This window comes from Nannospalax galili, unplaced genomic scaffold (genome assembly GCF_000622305.1).
Source record: "Nannospalax galili isolate Female #2095 unplaced genomic scaffold, S.galili_v1.0 scaffold397, whole genome shotgun sequence".
NCBI classification, from domain to species: Eukaryota; Metazoa; Chordata; class Mammalia; order Rodentia; family Spalacidae; genus Nannospalax; species Nannospalax galili.
In genome coordinates, this window is record NW_008341879.1 from 4,817,389 (window position 1) to 4,838,105 (window position 20,717).

A 20,717-nucleotide genomic window follows, 5' to 3' on the forward strand; every position below is an offset into this window, starting at 1 on the left:
TAGGTCATTTCCAGTGTCTGCAGTTACCAGTGCTGCAGAGTAGCCTGTGTACATGCACTTCAGCACTGCTAATGCCATCAAGATGGGGGGGGTCTCAGAACTGCTGTCAGTAGCAACGTATGTGAAGCCATGTTCCCCTCCAGAAGACCTGTTTTTCCAGTGTCACAGGTGAGAAATACCAACTTGGCTTTAACTTTCATTTTGTACTTAAACTGAAATTTTAAATTCTATTTTAATTTACTTTTGTGCGTGTGTGAGAGTGGCACACACCTGTGGTAGTCAGAAGACAACTTGTGAGAGCTGGTTCTCTACCATGTGGGACTTGAGGACTAACTCAGTGTCAGGCTTGGTGGCAGGTGCCTTTACCCACTAGGCCATCTCACCAGTCCTCTATTTAAATTTTTTTTATTATGTATATCTAAGGTATACAATACTATGCAAGTTAAAAATGCCATGACAGCAATGTAAACCAACATATCCATCAACCACATTGTTTAAAAACATTAATTTTTCTTTTTGGATACCAGGGATTAAACTCAGGCTTCATACTTAGAAATGTTATACCGCTGAGCCACATCCCCAAACCACGTTTGAATTCCTAAAATAAACTTTCCATTTGTGAACTGTTTTCATCTCTCATCCCATTTTATTATTGGAGTTTTGTCTTCAATATTTAAGAGTGGGCTTCATGATTTTGTAAAACTAATTAATATGTACGTGGACACTTTAAAAGTTTTCTATTATGATTTCAACCAGTAAGTGATATCTACCATTATAGCAATGGCATGAGCCATATTGGGTTGGCTGTATTTTAACTGAATACCAAAGCACATCTAAGATGTTAGTTTATCGTCCCCAATTCAAAACCCTCTTCCAAAGCCAGGCATAAACCATTTTTTTTCTGAGCGATTTAGACATATTGTGATACTACTTACCTTACTAACCTTTTGACAATTAGCAAACAAGGATTACATTCCTGTTTTTAAAATGTGTATGAGGAGGTGGGCACATGTGAGCCACAGCATGTGTGGAGGTCAAAGGACAACTTTAAGGCGTTGGTGCTCTCCTTCCCCCTTGAGGCAGGGTCTCTCATTTCTGCGTGGCTCTGTATGCCACGTTAGCTGGTCATGAGCTTTCCAGGCAGTTCTCTTGGGGACTGGATTCCGGTTGTCAGGTTCACATGGCAAGTGTTTTTACCCGCTGAGCCATCTCACTGGTCCTATTTTCCTATTAACTGGCTATTTTAGAATGTCCTTAAAAACAGTTAAAATTTCAGGTCAGTTGAGTGTGGTGGCACATACTTGTAATTTCAGTCACTTGTGAGGCTGAGGCAGAGCATGAGTTCAAGGCCAGCCTGGGATAGATACACAGATGTTTCAAACAAAACACAACTAACAACAAAATATTCAGTTCAGTTCCTACAGACAGCTAGATTGTACATCTAATTATATGCCACTCTTTCATCCATTTGTCTTAAAAGTTAGAAGACAAATGGTAACAAGGTCTTTATTGATGACTGCAATTTTGGAGTGTTACATGCTGAGACATTAGAGCTGTACTTGTTTCCATGACCAATTCTTCTTTTTATTATATTGTCTTATTGAGACAGGGTCTCCCTGTAGCCCCAGCTGACCTGGAACTCACTATGTAGACCAGGTCTGCCTCTGCCTCCCAAGCACTGGGATTAAAGGCATGCAACACCATGCCCGGTGACTGATTCTCATTATTAAAATATGGCCATAAGTGCTGTAAAAATGGATCCAAGATCAATTAGAAACACAATTATGGTATGATCCAAATGCAGGTACCAATATTACATTATTTGTAACAGGGACAATAAAATGAGCAAGGAGTGGAAAGCACAAATTCTTATTGCTCTGTCAGTTCTTATGTCTGTCAGTGATGGTGAGTTCTGTAGGGAGTGGAAGTGAGCTACAGAGCATTCCAGTGTCTGGGGCTCCCACTGGCCAAGGCAGAAGGGGATCCGTCTTGGTTGGGGTATTAAATACATACACCAGTTTGCTGTTATCTTTACCATTCATTTCTCTTATATTTGATTTAGGAAAGAAGTAGGGGGATAAGGTATGGAAAAATCTTTTTTTTTTGACACGGTCTCCCTGTAGCCTCAGCTGGCCTGGAACTCACTATGTAGACCAGGCTGGCCTCTAACTCAGAGATCCACCTGCCTCTGCCTCCCGAGTGCTAGGATTAAAGGCATGTGCCACCATGCCTGACTTTGTTTTGACTTTTTCTATGCATCAATAAAAACTGAGTATTGAGGTCAGTAGATTGTTATGACCACTTTAAGAAGAAAAGGCTAGAAACAAAAACACTCATGAAACTAGATCTCTTCATCCTTCCCTCTGCCCTCCAGAAGTGAAACAATGGCAGCAGCGTCTGGTGATCCCCCAAGAGCAACATCAAGGCTGTGACAGGACTCCTAGATCTTCAGGAAAAGCTTGAGGAAGTGGGACCGCACGAGCAAACCAGGAGTGGCAGCGCTCCTAACTCGGAGCTTCCTAAGCTTTCGTACAGGCACACACGTTCTTGTGCGAGGTGTCTTATCACATTCTCATAAGAGTAAAGTGTTAAACATTCTGACCCTTTAGGAAAACATGCTTAAATACACGTAAAAGCTGTTAATGGACTACAAAATACTAAAAAAAACCCGTGGCCATCATAAAAAAGGACACTTTTATACATAGAGTTTTATTTTGCACTGCTATAACAATTTCATTGTATAGACCAAGGGAGAAAAGGAAAAGAAGGATCAAACCACCACACGGAGTAGATTACTAAAGCTTTTCTACTTTTTAACAGGATTTTCCATCTGGAAGATTTATTTTCATATCTCCCTCAAAACAGACAGGATGCTTACCATATTTTAAAGATTATAGATAGGCTGCCACTGAAAGAAAAATTTTACACAGTCACTGTACATCAAGGTTGACAAACTGTCCTGCATGAAAAATATACCTAGAAATGGTGTGAATAAAAGAAGACATTATTGTGTTTAGGGGAAGATTAGTCAACAGTGTGCCCTCTGGATGTGGGTTTCATTCGGAGTCACTCAAGGTGGGGATCTCTGCTCTGCTCTTCCCACTGCTCTATGTGCTTTTACCCAACAGCACTCATTAAGGCCAACAAATCCTTTTCTGAAGAGGTCTTAAGAAGTTGTGGACAAATAGCAAACTTTTGGCATTAAAACAGGTTAACACATACACAGCCTTTAGTAATGTACATTAAGCATATTTTTCTTGGACTAGTGACAAGATGAACATGCTTGTTAACAATGTCAAAAAGTTTAAGTCAGTGTCCAAGCAACTCCTAACAAAGCCTCTGTAGCTCTAAGCTCTAGACAGTATAGAATTTATGCAAATGCATTAAAGAATTCAAGCTTGGCAAATTACACCCAAGCAGGTTATTAAACTATATATACAGAAAGTAAATGATAAATACAGAATTAAAAGAGTCCTTCTGTTTTTCCTTATAGCCTTGAAAATTGACACATTTTTTGAGGACAGTCCTATCATATTAAACATTAGGTAACCACAGCTGTTGGTAAACCTAACCACACAAACTGATTTAAAATACTCACGATGACTGTAGTGTTTAATACAATTCAGCTCGTAGTTAAGGGCACAAGACAAACATTTAACAAAAATAATCACATCAATTGACCTAGAAATCAAATGCAAATAGATATGAATACAATCTCCAAAATTTGTCTTTTTAAGTGAACATTAACCATTTACTCAAAGTTATACAAGAATCTGAAGGATTACAGTCTCCTGTAACATAAAGCCATTTCAATGTCTCAGCTGAGCATGAGGACAGAGGGTGACAGAGTGTGCAGCTCCACTGGGCTGCCAGATGCTAAAAACAGACTCAACAGCAGCCTCTGCCCTCCTGCTGTCCTCCCTGGTTGCTAGCAACTTTGCAGGCTCCCCTAAGTGTTGCCCTCCTAAGATTTCTTCATTGCTCTTTTGCAATGAAGTCTACTATCAAAGAGTTCTCAAGATTTCTTCAACTGAAGGTCAATGCTAATCTTTTAACACATCCTTGTAAGAATGTTATTCATCAGAATAATGGTATGGAGTTTTCTTTTTCTGACTTTCCTGGTACATTTTTTTTTAGGTTAGAAGCTATGAATGCAAATGCAAATAGATATGAATACAATCTCCAAAATTTGTCTTTTTAAGTGAACATTAACCATTTACTCAAAGTTATACAAGAATCTGAAGGATTACAGTCTCCTGTGACATAAAGCCATTTCAAATAGTTTCATGTCTCAGCTGAGCATGAGGAGAGAGGGTGACAGAGTGCGCAGCTCCACTGGGTGGCCAGATGCTAAAAACAGACTCAACAACAGCCTCCGCCTGCCTGTTGTCCGCCTTGGTTGCCTGCGTGTGTTGCATTGGTAGCAGCGTGCTGAGGGCCAATTTTAATGCCATTTGCCTGAGGTAAAAGAAAACAGGATCGTAAGTATAAGTGGACTCAACCAGACAGCAGACCAAGTAGAATTTGTTTTTTTTTTTAAAATTCACCTAAGTCTTAGTGATTCAATTTTGCCAAACAACTTTGAAAAATATATTAAGTAGATTTTACGAAAAGAAAGCAGTGCCTTCTTTTGAAAAACACTGTGAAAATGATCCTGAAAATAATTCTTTATCATATTGGTAAACAGAAATCAGACAATGCTGCTTTTCAGGGAGTTCTCATCATAATGAAGACATCACTGATAACAATTATTGCAAGGAATAAAAATATCCAAAGCTCTTACTGCTCTAACAGGACGTAAAATCTTTCCTCTAGACAGTATTCTGCTCCATGTTGAATCAGCTGTACAGGCTAAGGGGATATGAGTGTTCTGTGTCATCAATAATTTCTATGATCCCCAAAGACATGGCAGGTTGCCAAGAACCCACACACAGAGTAGTTCTTTCATTCATCAAACTCACACTTATGCCTTAACCCTCACTCCCTCAAGTGGATTTTACCTAAAAATACAACACTCTGAGAAAAGTAATACAGTAGCTCCAGAAATTAAGCTCTTAAGGAAACTCTGCATCACAGTAAATCTCAGATTTACGGTGCTTGGCAGTTATGCTGCAACAGTAGTAGCCTTGGGGTTTCTGGCACTGGCTCAGTATTGACAGTGGCTGATGTGGTTTCTTTTCGCTCTTTTGACTCCTCTTTAATAAAAAGCATGCCCTATGGCTCATTGGTTCTGCCCCCTCTGGGCTGCTAGCAACTTCTTGAGGAATCAAGGAGTCATTCTTGGCATTGGGCCAAATAAATAGCACGGCCTGTTGGCTCCTGACAGCACATTACAATCAAAGCTGAAGAAAGCTCAGTAAAGCAGTCAGCTACTATATGAAACCCGACAGAAACAGCAAACATGCCCTTTTAAACAGAGGCCCAATTACTGTTTAATTTATAGGGCATTAGTTTTTGAATGGTGTCATCCTGAAATTAACTCAAGAAGTACTGCCATATAAATCTAAAAGATAAGATTTTGAAACTAATTCCAAATAAAAAAGAATAAGGAAAATCAAGTACTTTATAAAAACCTCAGGCAAACTGCAGAGAACTACTGAGGCAAATAACAGAGCCTCATCTCTGCATAGGCCCAGACAAATGTCCATGATGGCTTCTCTTAGAAGTTCAAACACAGTAACAGAACGGCTTATGCAGAAGTAAATAGCATGCTCCATTCACGAAAGCATTTGAAATGAGGATGAAGGCAGAGTGAGGATTCAGTCAAAATGGACAGCTGAATCATATGCTTCAAAATTTTACATCTGTCCTAATTAGGATTACCAAACTGGGCTCAGGATAACATTAAAAAAGCCACCACAATCACCAATTATATGCATTAATTTGGTCTCTTGAAAGCATGTTTTGCTCTACTGAGAATAGTTTCCAAATTGGGAATTTCCTTCTTTCATACCAGAAAAGAGAACATGTTGCATGTTAGTCCACTGTACACAAATTTACACACTAGAAGATTATTCCCCAAAGCAGAGGAAAACATATGGACATGTGGATAAAAGCACATTTTCTTTGTTCATTGGGGAATTTGTATTACTTTGCATTGCTTGCAATAAAGACAGAGCCACTTCCTTTAATACATTTTCATGAAGTGGTATTCTATTAGAATACAAACATTTAACTGCTATACTACACACCAGGTAACATAAGCATTTAACTACTCTACCACACATACCAGGCTTTCAGTTAGATAACTACCAATTAATGTGGTAACTAATGATCAACTGGCAGTTTAGGAATTAAAAAAAAATACAAAATAATGACCCCAAATACAAAATAGAAGTCAATTCAAAGTTAATATTAGTCAACAATATTTGCAAGTACATACCTCATTATTAATGTCAAAGACCCCTTCTTGAATTTTTTCATAAATTTCTTTTGCTGTGTTAATAAATGCCTGAAATATAAAGTACAGAATTTGATTCCTATTTTTTAAAATAACAACAGTAAAAAAAAAAACAAAAAAAAAAACCACTATTATGTAAAAGGTCTAGGGGATTGGAGAGACGGTTCAGTGGTTAAGAGAGGTGGCTACTCTTCCAGAGGACCTGAGTTTGTTTCCTGGCACTCACACTGGGAGGCCCACAACTACTTGTTACTCCACCTTCAGGGGATCCAGCCCTCCTTCTGTTCCCCCCAGAGTACCCCATATCCCTAGAGGACTAGAGATGGCTCAGCAGGTAAAAGCACTTGCCATGCAAGCCTGATGATCTGAGTTCCATTTTCAGGTACCACAATGGAAGGATAGAACTCCCGAGAGTGGCCCTCTAACCACACAAAGCTCTAGAGAGGGCATTTTTCATTTGACATATGAAAAAAATCAATTGATGGTCTATCCTTAATAATAAAGAACAACAAGAACAACAAAACATGATCATCTCAACAGATGCAGAAAAAGCATGACAAAATCTGCTAACATCATAAAAATATCCAATAAACTACTAAGAAAAGCCATAGCTGACAACATACTCAGTGAAGACTAAAAGAGTACATGCCAAATTTCATCAGTATTACTGGCAGCACTATTCAGAATAGTCAAAATATAGAAACAATACAAATTTTCATCCATCAGTGGGTGAAAATTAAAATGTGGGCTACTGATATAGTAGACTTTATTCCTCCATAAAAAGGATGAAGAGCTGATTTGGGCTAAAACATGGTAAATGGGAGCTGGGGATATGGCTCAGCAAGTAAGAGCACTTGATCTTGCAGAGGATCTGGGTTTGGCTCCCAGCACTCACATGGTGGCTTAGCAATCATCTGTAATTCCAGTTCCAGGGGATCTCATGCCCTCTTCTGGCCTCTGTGGGCAGTGTATGACACAGGTGCACTTACATACATGCAGGTAAACACTCATACACATAAAATAAAACTAAATTAAAAAATGGGAAAAAAGTTAAGAGCACTGGCTGATCTTCTGGAGGACCTGGCTTCAGTTCCTAGCACCGAGACAGCAGCTAGCTGCCTGCAAATCCAGTTCCAGGGGGATCCAATGCTCTCTTCTGGCCTCTGTGGATATTGCACAACCAGGGTACACTTACATACACGCAGGCAAAACACTCATACACTTAAAGAAAAAAAAAAAAAAAAGGGCAAAAAGTGCTAAAGAAAGCAGACACAAAAGGCCACAAATAGTACAAATCCATTCATACAAAATGTCCAGAAGAGTCAAATCCATAGAGACAGAAAGTATATTACTGGTTACCAGAGTTTAGGAGGAGGGAGAAATGAGTAACAGGCAATTATGGGGTTTTGCTTTTTGGGGTGATGAAAATGTTCTACAATTAAAATGTGATAGTTGCACAACTTTGTAAATAATTAAAACTCACCTAAATGTATAACTTGAAAAGAGTGAATTTTATGATGTGTGAATTATGTGTCCGAAGGAAATATGACGAGGGAGGAAGAGTGTAATGTCAAAACAGTACAAGAGAACCCATCAATGAAGCAGTTTACATAATCTCCACATTTGGATTAGCTCATTTTGGGGGACACTGTTCTACAGAGGGCCCCTTTTGACACATTTGAAATATAGAATTTCAGAGTAAAAGAATCAGGGTTGGGCTGGGAGGTGACTCAGCTGATAAAAGTGCTTGTCACACAAACCTAATGGCCTGAGTTTCAATCCCTGGTACCCATGTAAAAGGCCTGATTCAGTGGTATGTGTCTAATAATCCTCCAGCAAGATAGGAGATGAAGACAGGAGAGTCAGCTGGAAGCTAGCACATGTGGGACAAAGGCAAAAACAAGAGACCCTGCTGCAAAACAAGGAGGATGGAAGAACTGACTCCAGAAAGGTTGTTCTTTGACCTCTACACACACTGCGGTGTTCTCGTTCTCTCTCTCCCCTCCCCCTTCTCCCTCCCTCCCTCCCTCCCTCCCTCTCTCTCCTTTTTAAAGAAGACTAAAAGAACCATGATGCAGATGATAAAGAGATACAGGGCAGTTCAAACTCTATGTCAAATACTACGTGGAATAGTTTTGTGCTCTTTTCCTACATAGTGTACTTAAAAATATTTTTTTAAATAACTACATGATTAGAAGAAGCATTTCATTGCATCCATCTCTTTCAGAAGTGGCTGTAAGTTTCTAGGTTCACAGTGTACTTCTTTTTTTAAAAATGATTTTTTAGCCAGGCATGGTGACGCACGCCTTTAATCCCAGCACTCAGGAGGCAGAGGCAGAGGCGGATCTCTGTGAGTTCAAAGCCAGCCTGGTCTATATAGTGATAGCTAGGGCTACAGGGAGACCCTATCTCAAAAATACCAAAAAAAAAAAAAAACAAAAAAAACCAACAAAAACCCAACAACAAAAAAAGATTTTTATATTTTATGTGAGTGAGAGTATTGCCTGCATGTGTATGTGCACCCATGCTGTGCAACAGACAGTTGTTAGCTGTCATGTGGGAGTTGGGAACTGAACCCAGGTCCTCTGCAAGAGCAGCTGGCTAGTGCTCTTAACTATTGAGCCATCTCTCCAGCCCCAACAGTGTACCACTTAACTGGTAGGTAATTAATGTAAGAAAATTATATATCAATTATGTCCATAAATTATCCTTAAGTATTTTTTATTTATATAAAATATTAAGGTATTTTATGTAAACTTTACCAATAGTACTGAGGGTCTACAAACCGACAGGTTCTAAACTATTGGATTTGAGAGAAAACAGAAAATAGTATTCTTTATTAGGAAAGGCTCTTCAATGAACATTCTTTGTAAATTCATAAAAATTATTCTACTGAACCATGGGTACCAATCTAATTCAAAATTTAAAAAGCAAACAGGGTGCATGGAGAGGGACAGTTCATAACTTTCATCATTTCTATACTGGAAACACCTGACTACTGAACTCTCCATCAGAGCTTTGTTTTCTAATTAATAGGACTGATACGTTTTCACCTTTAAAGGCCTTACAGCTCCCCGGAGCAATCAATCTACTGCAGCTCAATTACTGCACCAAGCACACCCCAGTCAGTGAAGGAGATCTGAACGATGGTGGCAGGAATACAGAGATATGAATATGCATAAACTCTAAGTGGCTGATCGAATCATCGCAGAGGTCATGAGAATTTGCAGCAAAATAATGAGAAGAATTAATCACTGCAGATTCATAAGGCACTTAGGACTTGAGCATGCTTTTCATGTGTGTGTTGGTGTTACAGTGAAGGAAAAAATGGCTTTCAGCCAACTATAAATTGATTCACATCCTTCAAAATTGAAGTTATCTCTATAAATAAGCAAAAATTTAACTTTATTTCCAATAACATGCCAATTACTATAATGGCCTTAGAAACCAAGCTGAATACTGAATCAACAGACAGAAATATGTACGGCTGGAATTCCTTCTACAGGGCACCATGTGTACATCTTCCAATATGTTAGACAAAACTACAAGGTCTTATATATGTATTAAAACTTCATATAAACAAACAGCTCTATATTACAGAAGTCATTACTGAAAGAGCCAATTTGTTATCTTTTTTGCCACTCTACTGAGAATTAATTTAAAACTGGATTACAAAAGCAATGCTATGTAAAATTTCCCAACTTACTGTACTAACGTTGTTAACCTAAAGGGTGTTTATTTTTTATTAAATACCATTAAAAGCATTTTGTAACACATACATCTGAAATGTATTTTGTAACTGAAATTAATGCATGCAATTACTTTTCTTTGAAGTGAAATATATAAATAGTTATTTCTTTCATCATAATTTTATAGTCACCTCAATGGAGTAGCCTTTGGATAACGCCATCTTTATTTGGCAGCTCTGATTACATACTGAAGACACTAAAATGTTTTCTACCTTTCTGAGCACACTATAAAGAATACCATATAAATGTACTGTTTTATACACTTCATGATGAAAGTTAACATTTAATATATATTATTAAATGACTAGTGGCTGATTTTAAAAAGTCCTTAGATTGTAAAAATCAAGATGCCAAATGCAGACATTAGCATATCTATTTTTAAAGTGCGTGGCTACTGGCTGAAAACTGTCAAAACTCTAAATACAATGAACATTAAATTCCATAAGGCTTGTTAGTGGTCAAACCAACTTTTAAGTTAATAGAACTGGGCATTACAGATAAAAATCTCTCCACTTAAGCTGTAAAATATTTCAATAACAAGAAATATACAATGATATAATAAATGGGCTAGAATTTCACTTTCTTCAATCATTATCAATGTTCACAGATATTTTTAAATGTATGTGTGATAGATTATACTGTCAGCTTGATAAGAACTAGGATCATCATGGAGACTAGTTTCTGGGCATGCCTGAGAGGAATTATCTAGATAGGTTAGACTCTGGGTATACCTGTGAAAGATTATCTAGATTAGGTGAACTCAGGTGGGAGGACCCACCTTGAATGTGGGCAGCACTGTGCCATGGCTGGGGTAAGGAGCTGAGCAGCATTTCTCTCTGTGCTTCCTGACTGTGGATATGACCAGCTACCTCAAGGTCCTGCCACTATGATGTCTCTGCCACGATAGACTCAAACTATGAGCCAAAATAAACCTTAAGTTGCTTTTGTCAGGTATTTTTTTTTCAGCAACATATAAAGTAAGTAATATAAGTATTTTGGGTTTTTTGTTTTAAAAATAGGGTGTCACCACGCAGCCCAGGCTGGCCTCATACTTGTCATTCTCCTCCTGCCTGAGCTTCCTGAGTCCTGGGATTACGTGCATGTGTCCCAAAGCCTGGATGAAACACTGGTTTTCATTTATGTATGTACATATCTTTGAGAGAAAGTTCTTTTAAGACCTCACTACGGCGGAAGGGAGCACACAATAGGGAAAATTAATAGACACTAGTATAAGGCAAAAATCTGCTGAGAAACTGATGCTAAATTAGTTCATTATAAGCACTGTAAAGCAATGCCCAGGCAGATTCATGTTTATGAAGCATTCACAAACTTCCTTATAGCCAAGTGAATCTGCTGGCGCTCTGCTCTCCCAGCACTGAGTGCTATGTTCCAGGACCGAAACCTGCTTCACTCTTTATTTCACCACCCTGTCCTCCTCCCTTCACCACTCTTTGATTGACATGATCAGTCCTTTACGTTCATTTTCTTCATTAACCATTAATTCTCTTGCCTCCCCCTTCAGACACGAATCTTTTGATCCTGGGCAGTAGTTAGTTGAATGGTACTAATAATACTTAAACTTAAGGCAAATTCTCAGGGACTTGTACAACACAAATTAAAACAAACATAACTACAAAACATTGTAGATGGGAGGGGTTGGGATATAGCACACTTGGTAGTGTTGCCTAGCATACACATTGAATTTGATCCTCAGCAATAAACCAGTGTGATGGTGCATACTTGTAATCCCAGCACATGAGTGATATGGGGGATCAGAAGTTCAAGGTTATCCTTGACTGGGTTTGAGGCCAGCCTGGACTACATGAAACCCTGCTTCAAAACAAAACAAAACAAAACAAAACAAAACAATTCCTCACTATAGAGTGCATGTGGTGTGTGTGTGTGTGTGTGCGTGTGTAAATAAAACAGGATATAATTCAAATACACACTCAGGAAATATACATGCTGCCATGTACATAGGCATCACTGACAAGGGCACTTACTTATTGAGCTGTGACTACATACTCAGAACATCTCTAGGTACCATGGAAGACACAAACAAGAGAAAACATTGTTTCTACTGTTGTTAAAGACTGTCTGCATTAACACAGAAGGTGACTGAAGGGAGGATGAAGGCAGACCTTACTGTACACCACACACACAGTGCTGAGAGCTGACTGGGGAAAGGCAAGGATGAACACAGCAATACCTATTATTACGGTATTAGCAGCTTTTAAGACAAAATGCTGAAAATAAAGTCTGTCTTCAACAGAGCAACATTTATTTCCTTAGGTAACATACTGCCACCTGGTGGCAAGAGAAAAACTAGGGCATCTGTTGGGTGTGACTTAAAAATCACAACTCAAAAAGTATCCCTGACAATTTTATTTAAATGGCTTGAAAAGATGTTGAAGAACACGGTGTCTTGTAAGATTAAATCACTTTTAGTATTCTCTTTGACTGGGAAACATGACATAACTAAAATGCTGCTAATTTTCTTCTCAATTGCTGAAATCAACTGCATGTGTCCATTTGCCTAACCAGTTATTTATGAAGCCCATATTATGGTAAGTCACTATATTAAATGCTTTACACAGCCTTACATTATTTCCTAAAGGAAATTCAAATCATGTATAGAAATAGTGACAATTTAAATTTTCTTTCAAGAAAGCTTTGGTTGTGGGTTGCAGTTCTGCCTGTGAAGCTAGCACACTAGCTAAGAAGACCAGGTTCTTGGGGCTCAAACGCCAGTGCCACCTCTTGGTGGCTATGCTGCTGGAGATGTGCTCTCTGTAACATAAGGATGCTAATGGTATGACTACCCAGGAGGGACGGCTTAATATAAAGCCCTGAGAGTGGTGCTTGAGTCACAGGAGGGAAGACAGGGGCTGAATGTCAACATGTGCCACAGATACCAATGATGATCAATGCTCTGCAGCTAATCTATTATCTTGATTAAATAATCCAAAACATTAAGAAGTGAATTAGCAACAAATCATGCATAGAGTGAGGCTGAAGAATTGTTGAAACAGGACAAATATTATGCAATGATGGGGAAGTTCTACGAGAACATTACGCTAAAATTTAATGACAGGGAGCTTAAACACAGAACTTCAAATCCTCTAACTGTAAAATGTTCAGATCCTATCTGATTTAGCTTTAGTAGAAAAGGCCTCCTAACACTATGGCTTTCAAACTATGCTTCAAGGCAGTTCTGCTGACACTACCTTTGGGATGAGGGGGCGAAGTCCTTCCTCTTCCCCTTCATCCTCCACACGTGCAACTCTGAAACAGAGCAGCTCTGCTTTGGCATCTTTGTTCCCTCCTGTGGGAAGGCCGCTGCTAACCCTACTATCTGTAAAAGTTCCTGTCTAATAGACATGACAGAGCTACAAAGAGAAGTGCCCCAAGAACACACACAACAGCAGAAGCAGGAACAGAATCCAATGTTTTTCTTACCATTTATTTTATTAATATAAGACAAAGGAATTTTCACTTACTTGTTTATGTTGCAGTTCAAACTGAACATAAAAAGCACACTATTTCCCACATCCTGAAAACATTTCCTAGATAAGAGACACTCTGAGAAGGGGAAAGTAGGGTGAGAGGGGAGGGCAAAAGAGGCTAGAAGGGGGGATTATAGTCAAAGCATGATACATGCATGCATGGAAATGACACAACGAAACTAATTTGTGCAATTAGTATGTATTAACAATTATTACTAAGACCCAAGTTCTTCTAGCTAGAAATTCTGGATTTCTAGAATTATCTTTGGAAGTATATAAAATTTATGATTACTTATATCTTCTTAAAACAACAACAAAATAATAGCACTGCAAGTGACTGCTTATTATGAAGTGACAAGGAGTCTAGCTCAGTGACAGAATGTGATTAGCATATGTGAACTCTTGGGTTCAATCCCAGTACCCTGCATTTCCTAATCAAATCTTAGTATTGACACAAGAGTAGTGGGGGTGGGCAGAATCTAGAACTATAGGCTAGATGGCTTGGGAATTACATGATTTAAGAATGTCCTGTTCTTACTTTCTATCAGAGATAAAACAGGTATGGTTTTGTCACTGTAATCTAGTTCATTCAATACCATTTCCTGAGAACTTTGTACTGGGCACTGACGATACTCAGGTAAATATGAACATTTTCACCTTCAAGGATGTGGTGTACTGGATAGATGCAGATGTAAGACACACACACTTGATATATGAAAACAAGACAGCCCCGTGAGGGAAAACCTGCAGAGCAAAGAAGCTCCCAAGCCTACGGAAGGAAAGCTGTGGGGGGGAAAGGCTGAGACTTTAAGCTCAATTCCACTGTTTTGTGTACGAGTACTTTCACGATAGGTGAAATATGTGAGCTGGGGGCTCTACACAAAGCAAAGTGACATTAGAGGTGTCCCACAGACACCGAAGAACTCTTAAAAGAAGCAGGCAGGAGACAAAACAGGAGGATTTGGAGGATGACCTGTTAAGGGCTTGCAAAGTGACAAGGAGTTTACAAGTCAGATGAACATGGGCCTGAGGACTTTAGGTGCTGATAAACAGCAAACTTTAAACCATAGGAATGTAAAAATGATAGGTAAAGCAAGAGTAAAGGTGTCTTTATAGCCACTTAATTGGCAGTGGCTATAAAGTGAACTAAATGGGAGAAAACCAAGTTTGAGGAAGCAAAGATTTTAGGAGATACTGTAATGTATGCAAGTCTTGGCAGCTGTTGATCTATGTAATGAATATGTACTACAGGTGAATGTGTGAGATGTGACACAGCAGTTATCTCGATTAAGAGTTAAGGGTTGGGAACATCAATGAAGTTTCAAGAGTGGTGGCTGAATTAGAAGTGGCGAAGCTAAGGCTTGTGAGTACTCTTCCAGGTAGATATTACACTAAGCTTTCCTCAAGGATGGATGGTGCAAGTCTGATAATCCCAAGTGCTAGGATTAAAGGCATGTGCCACCATGCCCAGTTGAGTCCTAAATTAATTTAAGCTGATATATAAAAACATAAAAATTATGCATACAGGGTACAACGTGATATACTGGGATGTTTAACCAACACTCTCTTCTCAACTTGTATGAGATATGTATCTCTATTTGCTTGGCTTACTTTACTTCATGAAATGATCATCAGTTCCATTCATGTTGTTGCAAATGACAAGAATTCCTTCTTGTATTCTATTACATGTATGCCTCACATTTTCTTTATGTAGCTACTGTGAATAGTGAGGAAATAAACAAGGGAATGCATATGTCTGTTTGATAAACTAATCTAATTCCTTTTGGTATATACCAGTAGTGGGCTCAATCACCAGATGACAGAGGAATCCTACTTTACTTTCCAAAGGACCTTCCAAACTATCTATTCTGTCACGGCTATAGTACCTTACATTCCTATCAACAGTGTTCAAGGCTCCCTTTTCTCCAAACCCTTACTAGCACCTGCTATGTTTTTCCTAGATCTGTGGCATGATGAAGGCCAAAGATTACAACAGACGAGAGAAAGAGCATTTCTTCTAGAACTCAATGTTGATTTCTGTGCCTCAAAAGTTTTTGACATTTTTGCATTCTTCTGGTTTCTGAATTGTAATCTTTAAGGTAAAATTAATGAATACAGGAAAAGACCCCATCGAATGGTTAAGACTGAGAAGAAAAATTAAAATTACTTTGTGATTCCCAATCTAACACAGTCAGAGTGACTAACATCAAGAAAACAAATGAGAGGCTAGAGAGATGGCTCAGTGTTTAAGAGCACTACTGCTCTTCCAGAGGACCCAGGTTTGAATCCCAACACACACATGGCAGCTAACAACCACCTGTAACTCCAGTTCCAGTTGGTCAGACATTTTCTTCTGTCCTCCAAGGGCACTGCATGACATAGCATTACATATATGCAGGCATTAGCACTCATACACTACAATAAAAAATAATAAATCAAAATGAAAAAAATTTTAACTTTTTTTGAGACAGTCTCCCTGTAGCTCCAGATGGCCTTAAACTCACTATGTAGACCACCAGGCTGACCTTGAACTCACAGAGATCTGCCTGCCTCTGCCTCCCGAGTGCTGGGACTAAAGGAATGCGCCACCACGCCCAGCTCAATAAGAAATTTTTTAGAAAAAGAAAACAAACGAGGGCTTGAGAGATGCTTCAGGAGTTAAGAGAACTGGCTGCTCTTATAGAGGACCCAGGTTCGGTTCCCAGCCACCTTTCACTCTGGTTCTGGGGTATCTGATGCCCTCTTGTGGTCTCCACAAGCATTGCAGACATGACTACACATGCAAAGCACTCACACATAAAATAAAAATAAAGTATGAAAAAAAGAAAAAAAATGACAACAAATGCTGGTGAGGGTGTGGGGAAAAAGGAATCCTTATAAACTGCTGGTGGGAATGTAAACTTACACAGTATAGATATCATTATGGAAGTTTCTCAAAAAACTAAAAATGGAACTACTATATGACCCAGTCAAACAACTACTACCCATAGAGGACTCTTAAGTCCTACCATAGAGACACTTGCTCACCTACATTTATTGCTGTAATTAATTTATTATTTGTAAAAGCCAGGAAATGGCACCAGCCTACATGTTTATCAACACAAGACTGGGAAAACTGGTGCATATATACAATAGAATTTTATTCTGCTATAAATAAAAGGGAAATCATTCTGTAAAGTGAAATAAGGCAGATCTAGAAAGAATATTGCATGTTTCTCTCATTTGCACACCCTAGATTTTAACTTTTATATATTTGTACATGTGTGTGTGGGGTGTGTGGCTATAGGTCATGAAGCTAGAAAGGAGATTATGAGAAGGGAAAAGTGGTCTTAAGATGGGGAAAGAGGCTCACAGAGTGCATGTGATATGAAAGCAGAATGGGAACTACTGGAGAAGGAAGGCGGAGGGAGCCAGGGAGACAGAGATGGAGGAGGACCAAAACACAAAGCATGGAAATATGATAATGAAACCCACTAATTTGTGTGCTAAATAAAAATGTAAAGATTAAGCACAGTACCTGACAGGATTACAACTATTTGGAAAATGTCAAGCTTAACCACTATGTATACCATAATCACATTTTTATTAGGCCTTCACAGGTTTCAGAGGGGATAATTTTTGTAACATACAATTCTGGGCAAGTATAATTTAAAGAAAACATATAAAGAAAACTAAGGAATTACAGACGTAAACAAGTCACTTCTGGGGTATTTGGTATTTTTCCAAAAGGTGGCATAAGCCTTATGTATGAAAGAGTGGTTTTCCTAGCCTCTATAATGTTTGCTAATCATCACGACACAGATATATGCCAGTTCTTTTCAGGGCTAGGAAGATGGCTCAATGGGTAAAGCAGTTGCCACATGAGTATGATGACTTGCATTTAGATACCTAGAACCCATGTAAAACTCATCTGTAATCCCAGCACTCCTACAGTAAGATAAGAAGCAGAGACAGGAGAATCCCGGGAAGCCTGGAGGCTAGCTAGACTGGGTACGCTGTGAAAAACAAAAGACTCTGTCTCAAACAAGGTGAGGATGGACACCTGAGGGTGTCTCTGATCTCCACACACATATCCTACCCACCCCCACCTCCTGCCCCAGAGAGATTTAAAAAGTTCTTTTCAAACCACAGACAGCGAGTGAGCAGGCAGCTACTGGAAGAAGTACCTGCTCGAGGAACAGGAAGAACCAACCTGCTCATCTGGATTTTGCTGAGAGCAAGGATAATGTTGGGACATATTTCCATCTATGCAGGATGACTGGGACCAAAGCATAAGCCAGTTGAAGATTAAAGGATGAGAAGCAAGGCAGAAGTAAACACTCCACCATCTAAACCTGTTACTTACTATGTAAGTGAGAGACTGTGGTAGGTGTTGGGGATGCAGAGATGAAAACAGTGTCTTCTGAAAACTCTTTCCTTAGGGGAAATAACTTGAAAAATAGATGAATTCATGCCTGGGATAACACAGAACGAGCACAGAGAAAGAAGGCCTAACAATTCCGACTGTGTGTGTATGTGTGCACTGGCTGGTAGTGGAGAGAAACATCACAGATGGCACTCCAGAGGAGGCCTCAGATCCAACCATATCCTTAAAGGAAGGAAGGGCATTTCAAAAGCAGAGAATACTTCTGTGGAGGAGGGGAATGTACTACACAGATGATCAACTTTTACTTTCACATAAAAAGTACAGAGTGGGGGGCTAGCAACCAAAAGACCTCAACTATCAACTCACAGAGTCTGATACTCAGGCTATGGGGAACTGCATGATTTTAAAGAAACTGGGGAGTGATGCTCAATTATCATTTTTTGAAAGACCTCAAACCATAGTGTAAAAGGCTGAAAAATGAAGACAGGAAGTCCAATTAAGAAGCAATTAGAAGGCTACTGAAGAGGTATTCAGTGGTAAAAACAAAGTAACAGGTAAAAAGCAATCCATATTTATGGAGTGAGTGTGCTACGGGATGCAGCATACGGAAGACTGGACTTGAGAAGCAAAAGACTCCAGTTCAGAGTGCATGGGTTATACTGGAAGGGTCTGAAGGACATTCATGTGCACTCTCTGAGAGTGGCATATTAGTCTGAAAGGGTATCTGAACTTGGTATTTAAGGGACATCTCAACTCAGAAAAGAGTGCCAGCAGGAATGTCTTGAGTTTAGAGAGGCATGAAGAGGTGGGATGAAGAAGCCAAGAAGTTGTTTATAAAACAAGACTCAAAAGTATCAAATATGCCCAGACTGTTTAAGAACAGAAAGCATTTGTTAGGTGTGGCAATCAGGGAACTGGGGATAAATGTGCGATGGGGAAGTTAGACTAGGAACTGAGTTAAAAAGAATTAAGGAAGCTCATATGGAAGCTGTAAGAAGCACATCCAGGAGAACTGCAGCAGCAGGTTTTTATTTAAGACAGTTGGAGACTTGATTGTATAATCATATGCTGTTAGCCAAGAGTCAATAGAGAAGGAAGAGTGGAGATCATGAGGAGGTTTAAAACTACAATGTACCTGAGGAGAAGGGAGGGAGTGTATTGGCCAGATTTTTCTGCTAGGTAACTGAAGTAGGACCTGCACTTTAACAGGATGCTTAGGTGATTTGTATGCACATTTAACATTTGAGAAGCACTCATCTAAAAGACAGCCAATCTTTTAAAACTATTTAATTTTTATATTTTATGTGTAAAAATTTATTGCATGCATGTAAGTGCACCATGTTGTGCAGTGCCCATGGAGGTCAGAAGAGGGTGTCGGATCCCCTGGAACTGGAGTTAGGGATGATTGTTAGTCACAATATGGGTGCTGGGAATTGAACTCAGGTCTTCCGCAAGAGCAGCCAGTGCTTAACTGCTGAGCCATCTCTCCAGTCCCAAGACAACCAATCTTTTAAAAAGCCAAGTGAGATGCTCTGTTTTTACTCTGTAAGTCAGGCTGGCTTCAAACTCATGGCAATTCTCCTGCCTCAGCCCCCTGAGTGCTGGGATTATAGCACATTTCTTGGCAGTGGGTTTTCAGAAATTAATATACTACTGTGAATTTTGGGTCTCTAAGAGGAGGCAGAATCTAGCTTGTCCTACACTTGTTTGCCCAGAGAACCTTATGTAGAAGAGGTCATTTGAATGAAAGTCCCTCAGAGAAAGATCAAACAATCTTTATTATAGTTATTCTCTGCTATGAGGCATCATGAAAAGGGGAGTGAACAGGGAACTGTAACATCTGGGTTTGAGTCCTCTATGAACAACGGAGTAATACATGTCAAAGAACTTTAGGAAAATGCCCTATGAATATCTGACTGTATTATCACTATATCCATGTATAGTATTTGAACATTATGTTAAAAAAGATCAGTGACAGTTATTGAAAATGTAAAGGACAAGTTCCTATGGTGCTCTAGTCTGTAGTTTGGTTCTCTAAGACTATGATAAAACACTGACCAAAACCAACTTGGGGAGGAAAGGGTTTTAATTTTATCTTACAACTCTCAGCTCACAATCCAGCATCAAGGGAAGTCAGGGCAGGAACTCAAGGCAGGAACCCAGAGGCAGGAACTGAGCAGAAACCAGTACTGGCTTGCTCAGTTACTTTTCTTATACAGCCCAGTCCAGGAATGGCTCCAACCACAGTATGCTGAGCCCTCCTACATCGATGAAAAATGGAAAAAAAAAAAGCCTCACAGACACACCCACAGGCCAGTCTGATGGAAGCAATTCTATAACTGAGTTTCCTTCTTCCCAGGTAACTTTTGTCAAGTTGACAAAGACTTGACACAGATGGGTATAGAACAAGAATATTTTGGTTGAATCACTAACAAAAAGAATAAATGATACAGTATGTTTAGAACCACCAAAAATTGTATAAAATCTAATTCACAAGAGTAATGAACTCATCATAGTAATTTCCTATGTGAAAATTAAAATTTGGAAAGAAATACTGAAACTATAGTAGTTTGCTAATATAGAAAGGTTCTTATGGAGAAGGTTTTCCATGTTTGTATGTAATAATGTTTATATGTTCCTATTATTATTAATGTTAATACATGACCCCCACTCCTTCCCCCTCCCCTTAAAAAACA

General features: G+C 39.1%; 1 protein-coding gene across 1 annotated transcript in view; it reads right to left on the reverse strand.

Annotated features, from left to right (window-relative positions):
- Positions 1-4,194: 4,194 nt before the first annotated feature.
- The window catches only part of Rab2a (RAB2A, member RAS oncogene family), a 90,773-nt gene continuing 74,250 nt past the window's right edge, over positions 4,195-20,717 (reverse strand). The window contains exons 7-8 of the mRNA XM_008837592.2: positions 6,383-6,451; positions 4,195-4,458 (exon numbers count right to left, since the gene is read on the reverse strand). Of these exons, the coding sequence (XP_008835814.1) occupies positions 4,363-4,458; positions 6,383-6,451 (165 nt within the window). The 3' untranslated portion in view covers positions 4,195-4,362. The remainder of the gene's footprint in view (positions 4,459-6,382; positions 6,452-20,717) is intronic.